Source organism: Olea europaea, chromosome 12 (assembly GCF_002742605.1).
Source record: "Olea europaea var. sylvestris chromosome 12, O_europaea_v1, whole genome shotgun sequence".
Classification (NCBI taxonomy): domain Eukaryota; kingdom Viridiplantae; phylum Streptophyta; class Magnoliopsida; order Lamiales; family Oleaceae; genus Olea; species Olea europaea.
Genome location: NC_036248.1, coordinates 18,254,986 through 18,262,176, shown reverse-complemented (window position 1 = coordinate 18,262,176; position 7,191 = coordinate 18,254,986). Strand labels below are relative to the sequence as shown.

General features: G+C 34.1%; 1 protein-coding gene across 1 annotated transcript; it reads left to right on the top strand.

Annotated features, from left to right (window-relative positions):
• Window positions 1-613: 613 nt before the first annotated feature.
• Window positions 614-2,640, top strand: LOC111405954 (protein trichome birefringence-like 34). The gene is made up of 5 exons (XM_023035087.1): window positions 614-1,157; window positions 1,289-1,472; window positions 1,687-1,883; window positions 1,974-2,135; window positions 2,216-2,640. Exons 1-5 carry the CDS (start codon window positions 823-825, stop codon window positions 2,562-2,564), a joined length of 1,227 nt encoding a protein of 408 aa, XP_022890855.1. The 5' UTR covers window positions 614-822; the 3' UTR covers window positions 2,565-2,640.
• The last annotated feature ends 4,551 nt before the right edge of the window (window positions 2,641-7,191 follow it).

Below are 7,191 nucleotides of genomic sequence, written 5' to 3'. Positions count from 1 at the left end.
AATTTTTTTTTTTTTTTTTTTTTTTTTTTTTTTTTTTTTTTTTTTTTTTTTTTTTTTTTTTTTTTTTTTTTTTTTTTTTTTTTTTTTTTTTTTTTTTTTTTTTTTTTTTTACAATTGACGATAAAAGTGATGAATGCTGTAGGTTTGGTAAATTCAATGACTAGTTAGAGACGTTTCAAAATTCAGTAATTGATGGTAAACATCGTGGAAAGTATAGGGTTGGTTTGAGCCCCATTATTTAGAAGAATATGTTTTAGAATAGTGATTTTTTGGGAATTATATGATTAAAAAGTGATTTTTTTCTTTGGGGATTTACGTTTAAATTTTTTTAATGAAAAAGTGTTATTAAAAATGATTTTTTTTAATTATTTTTTTATTTTTAGAATGAGGGCTCAAACATGCACATAGTGCTCAATGGTACATTTAACCCCAAAACCCCGAGGACTATGAAGGTTAAAAAATAATACTTAACTTAAGCATTTAATTGAACAAGAGATGATAAAGTAAAGTCAAAAGTGTGTCGAATATTTGATATTTGCTTCCAGTCTTCAATCGCCAAAAGATAATAGAAGCACAATATTCTTACTGATTGGTTGTTCCTACGTCGTACTCAGAGTTGTTGACCATCATGTTCCAACATAGAATGAGCTGTCTTCTGTTTTCCAAAGAAATGACTGACTGTCTTATAAGTGAATAATCCAAAAACCATGTGAGATTAACAGCTAAAGTATACCACATTTAAGCAAGTTATTTAGGCACTGTCCAAATTCGTTTTTCAATGATGATTAAGCTTTCTGGATAACGCAATACCAGGTTGAGAAAATGGCAGTCACCCAAAAATTAGTTCTTGGAACATGGAAAATTAGATACAAATTTCATTCAATTGCGGTCCTCCTTCTCATAGCCCTTGTGATTGTTGTTGTTCGTTTAAAAGGGGATAGTGAAGGCTTCCTTGAACAACAGAAGAGACCTGATGACTCTATTCCACATTGTAATTTTTTTTCAGGCAAATGGGTTTATGATAACATATCTTACCCTCTGTACAAAGAGAATCAATGTTCTTTTATGGAGCTTGACTTTGCGTGTCAGAAGTTTGGTCGGAAAGACTTGAATTATCAGAAATGGCGATGGCAGCCTCATGATTGTGAACTTCCGAGGTTCTTTTTACCTCCCATTTACACACAACATTAAAAATTAATGATTATTTTAAAGTTTGCACTTGGCAGTTTTAGTCAATTAAATTGATAGTATTTTTATTTTTATTTTCTCTTTTTTTGTTTTGTTCAAGGTTCAATTCTACTGCATTATTGGAGAACTTAAGAGGGAAAAAGCTTGTATTTGTAGGTGATTCCTTGAATAGAAACCAGTGGACATCAATGTTGTGCCTCATTGAGTCGTCGATCCCTTCATCATCACCATCATCATCTAAATCACTGATCTGGAAAGGCAACTCCATCCTCTTTAAGGCCACTGTAAGATTATATTCTGTGTTTCTTGAGCTATTTCCCTTCAGTCAAGATTTATAATTTTAGGCCAGGGTAATGAGGGACTCCCAGTATTGAAAATTCTTGTGAAAACGAAATTCTCCACGAGCCTTTGAATATTGATAATTATAACCTTCCATTTTAGTTTCTGATAGTCAACTCATCCACAAATAGTCATGAATTTTTTGTTAAATCCATGAAGGACTACAATGCAACCATCCAATTCTATTGGTCCCCTTTTCTGGTTGAATCCAACTGCGATGAGATTAAAGACCATAGGGGACGAGTTCGTATAATAAGACCTAATGCAATTGAAAAGCATGCTAGGCAATGGACAGATGCAGATATACTAGTATTTGATTCCTTTGTGTGGTGGGAGGAGCCAAAACTCACAGTACTGTAAGTACATTCCAAGAATTTCGTGTGCACTTTGGCTTTATTTTTCGATTTCTTTCCCCATTTCTGATGCTGAACTGGTAATCAAATCAGATGGGGATCGTTTGAAAGCTCTGATGCAATCTACAAAGAAGTTGGAAGGAGTTACCGTCACTATGAAATGGCTTTGAATACATGGTCAGACTGGCTGGAAATTAACATTAACAGAAGTAGAACGAAGCTGTTCTTCATGAGCCTCTCACCTCATCACAGGGTGTATGTTAATTAGTCCTCTTTGTATACATAGAAAAATGGCAAAAATGTTAGCTCAATAACACAATTCATTAAAAATGCAGGGGAGAAGATTGGGGCAGGGATAAAGGTCGAAATTGCTATAGTGAAACCCAGCCTGTTTTGAAAGAGCGATATCAAGGAAGTACCACTGATAGTATAATGATGCAGATTGTAGAATCAACAATACACAAGCTCGAAACAAGAGGTGTAAAGGTAAAGTTCTTGAACATAACGCAGTTGACAGATTACAGGAAAGATGCTCACCCTTCTGTCTATAAGAAGTTTTGGATGAATCTAGCTGAAGAACAATTAGCAAAGCCTGAGAGCTATTCAGATTGTGTGCATTGGTGTCTTCCAGGAGTACCTGATGTCTGGAATGTTATCCTTTTTTCCTACATAATGCATTCATGATAATTCACTTGTTACAAGGGCACTGGAAAAATAGCATAATCATGTACATAAATTATCCAAATTGAGGGTTATTTTATTTTTATTTTTTAATGAATAAAGTTGTTTTCTGTTATATAATATCCTCTTCCTTCCTTTTTTCAAAGATATTGCCTTTCAAAATTGTAGTTTGAACCAAGGGCCATACAACTAACAGCATTTGCTTGCCATGTCAATAACTTGCTTGTTATGTCATTAAAATCGTTAATTTTTCAAGCGGAAGCAAACAGAGTGATAAACAGGATAACATTTTTTAGTTTCCATTTTTGATTATTTTCAAAGGAGAAGATTATTCTCTTTACCAAACATATACGGATCCAATCACAATCCTATAATAAGAACAAGAGATCTTTTTCGATCAATTCCTTAGTGAGTGGTGACTATTTGAAAATTTCTAAAGCTACAGTGACCGATGGAAAGTAACTATTGAAGTCCAACTGTTTAGACAATCAATCCAAAATTGTTGGCCACTTTAAGAGTGATGTTTCATTTTATTAATTTTTTGACATATTACGTGTTCAGCGGCATCATAGTTATTGACACAACAGGTTTCAATCGGCAGCTAACCATATTATTCCACATCATATTCTAAATATCTAGGGTAACATATTCAAGCAAAGAATAAATAATAATAATAATAATAATAATAATAATAATAATAATAATAATAATGAATTACAAGTACACGTGTTTCTTCTAACTCGTGATACTTCATATAATTGTTCGGTCAAATTAAGAATCAATTTGTGTGTAAGATGGAAATTTGCACAAATTCTAAAGTTCTAGAAATGAAAATAATGAAGCAGTGAGAAAATGAATATCAGAAAGCAAGAACTAAGAAAAGAAACAGGACAACGATACCATGTTTAGCCACGAAGAACGCTCCGAAACTGATTAGGCATCTCGCATCTGGTAAATGATTTAGCAATTTATACGATTGCAGCGCTTTAGATTCCATCTTCTCCGGGCCTCACAATAAATGCCCCATTACCAAGCCTGGATGAGATATTGTTCTTGTCAGACCAGAAAACATGACTACCAGAATTACCTTTCCCTGTAAAGAATGGTGTATGTAAAGAATTGGGCTGCTAAAATTCTTGAGCCCGTTGATAATCTGCAATGTAATGTGTGATCCGGCCCAATGGTTTGAACACCCTTTAACTGAAGGTTCCCGATTTAACAAAGTCGTGTTTTTTGGAAATACAATTTTAACTCAAAACGCGTCCTATATTGGATCTCTTACACCTAGCATAACCGTGACCGTTGGATTGGTCTCTAGGACACGCCTCATATAATTAGGGTTTGAGAGACCTTTTGTCTAACCCTAATCTCTCTTTCAACCGCCGTTTTCTTTTTCGTTTTCTTCATCTACTGGATGAGTTTCTTTGTGATTTCTGAGTGAAATCTTGTAATAGAAAATAGAAGTGATGAGATTGATTTCTTAGTGAGATTCGTGTATAATTTCTGAGGGCCTCTTGTGATTCAAAAATCGGCAGAACACTCTCATATTTTGTAACTTGTTTTTGCCCATTTCGGGAAGTGTGATAGTGGATTCGAGCTTAATTCGTATGGATGCTCAACGGGGATGTAGGCGTTAGTTGGTCGCCGAACCTCAGGGCCTTTGGCCGAAAATTCCTTCACGTTCCTTTATTTTCTGCACTTTTATATTTTGTATTTTACTGTAAAATACTAGATTCATAAAGGGGTTTGTAACACTAGAAACTACAGTATATATCCTTTCAACCCCAACTAAAGTACTGGGAATAGGGCCTCCAGTACCCTTTATGCATCTAAATACTAATGGAACACTGTTATTTCTACCTATGGACAAGAGAAGCCAACTAGCCAAGGCCTGAGGCAGAAGAAACAAATATGCAGCAGAACGATGTTATGGCATATACGCAGCAATGCTTTATAGTATGGCAAGAACTTACAGAATCCTAAACGTTCAGCCCAATGACATCTGTATGTGCCATTTATATGCTATAATATACTAGTTGTTTGTGATCGTCACTAACAGATTCTTGAGCTATGGAATCTTCTGGTTCTTCTTTTGGGAGATGTTGATCGAAGATTTCCCACCAGAAAATGTTTCCGGGATCGACAAGTATCTGCCAAGTTGATTTTTTCTGTACTTGTAGCAAACTGTTCCGTTGAATAACTCTATAGGTATGGGGAATTATTGGCAGAAATGATACAGGTGTTGTGTTGATAGCATCTGTATGGTGCAATTTTCGTGTTTGTTGTGTCAAGAACCAATAAAAATCTGCCTAGTATTTCTCTGTAAAAATTTTATCCATTTTTCTGTACTTGTAGCAAAACTGTATTCCATGAGGGTTTTGCGTTTTGGAGGGTTATGTTTGAAGGACCCTGCTACATTTAAATGGGGCGACAGGTGGCACAACCCTATAGGTGGGTGGTTTGTTCGTAAACCCTACTCAAATAGAATAATCCAAGTTTGAAATTAGCTAAGAAATGGATTGGGAAACTATTTGAAACTAGCCTGTCTGTTGAGATTTTCTATTTAAAATTGATTGTCCAACCAGTGATTCAATGACACGTCATTTAAAATTAACGTATTCAATTTTTCTCTTATCGTCACTTGTGTTTAAAAATAAATTTAAAATAATGTATCAATAAATTATTGATGTACAGCAAGTTGGACAATCAATTTTGAATAACAGATCTCAACTCAGCTAGTGTATTGTCACAACTACTACTTTTTCTTTTGGGCTTTGAGGCCCAACTAACATTACTTTCATGGAAATTTGATGGAAATAGCACTAGATGAGGCCGTACTTTAACTTGTAGAACTGTTTTTTATATTTTATGCCACGCCTTGTGTCTATAGAAGAAAAAAATCAGTTCATTCGAAATTTATTTAACTTACGCAGCATTACTTACCGTAAGACGTAGATTGTGCCTACGCAAGTCCTTAAAAGAAGTGAGGAAGAAGTCAAATTAGATCTTACAAAAAGTCATCGAGAGGTGCTTCCGTGATTGACGTCCAGGGTCCATGTGGTCCTGGACGGACAGGGATGGCCTGGACGTGTATCTTTTTTCATAGTTATTTTTGGGATATCTGTACACAAAAATATATTTAACGTCCATAAGAAAGAAATACAATCTATGTAAGCTCGCAATGACTAATATAATGAAATGGTCGTTGTATTAGCAATTGAAGCAAAAGTCTCGAACTCCTTGATTTTTAGTAATAATTAAGCTTTATAAAGATTCAATTATCTTTTAAGTTTTTAGTCAACAGTAACTGAATAAGAAATATATACCTAGTTTATGAATAAGATTGTACCCCCAATACTTCGATTATTATAAGTCACCTAGTCCAAGCACCTTACATAGATGTATTTGCTGGAAAATTTAGCATAAATTATAATTTAACAACTAATAATTTACGTGCATAAAATTGGACAGAATTTTAATTTATGATGAGAAAACGAGAAATGCAAGAACATGAATTCGATCATCGACTAATGGATCCGATTAAATAAAGCATTAAAAATTGGTCAAAATATACTTTCTATACCAAATTTCAACAGAATTCATCTCAGTGGGCAAAATAACACACAATGTTTGGACTCCATTTTAATTTTAATACATTTTTTCTTTTCTTCTTTTCAACTGTATATTTCTTAATAAAATAATATCACACATGAATCCAAATTTTTTTCCTTTTTCAGCTACGCATTTTTTGAAATACTATTTCAAAATATATGTTCTCCAAAATCTCATTAAAATGGAGTCCAAACAAGGGCATATTATCTTAAGAGTCCAAACCCTCATTCACCATGAATCAAACTTTGACTTTTGATGAGATTTGGTGAGTAGGGACAGCCCTAAGTAAGTGAATTGAAGCTTTTACGTAGCCCCCAGTACGTGTACCGTGCAGTTATGCTCTTTAGACCAGCTTCAAGAAAATGAAAGGGGGCCCGAGGGCCGATCCGAATAAGCCGTTACATGCACGCCACGGGCTCAACATAAAAATTGAACATGTTTTTTACCGTAAAAATTATGAATAAATTCATTTAGGATTCCAAACACAAAAAAAAAAAAAAAAAAAGAAGAAGAAGAAGAAGAGTGAGGATTACTAATTACTCAAACAAGATTCTATACCGTTTTCTACTTTTATTCATATGGCTTGTCAGTGGCGGGGCCACATGGTGTCTTGTGGCGTCCATTGACCCTACAAAATTTTTATTTATTATTATTATTTTTTTGAGTTTTTCCCAAAATTTAAAATTTTAATCCTCTCCTTTTTTGAGTGTTGTGCAAAGATTTTTCCTTATAGGGCCAAATTTGAAACCACTAGTTAATTTCTCTTTCTTAGTCTCGGCTTTGTTAATTCTATCAAAATCTAACATCTTTCGTTGTTCAACTTGTTGATGATGACGACAACCACAAATGTAAAGCCACCTCTCTTCTCACCATTCATTATCATCTCACTCTTACGTTGTTTTAAAAAATAATAATAATAATACAACTTGCTTTTCGATCCTGTAATGAAAATAATCTAGCTCTTTCATTGTACCTTATATGAAATGTTTGTTTCATCTGCTGAATGTTGCTATGCAGA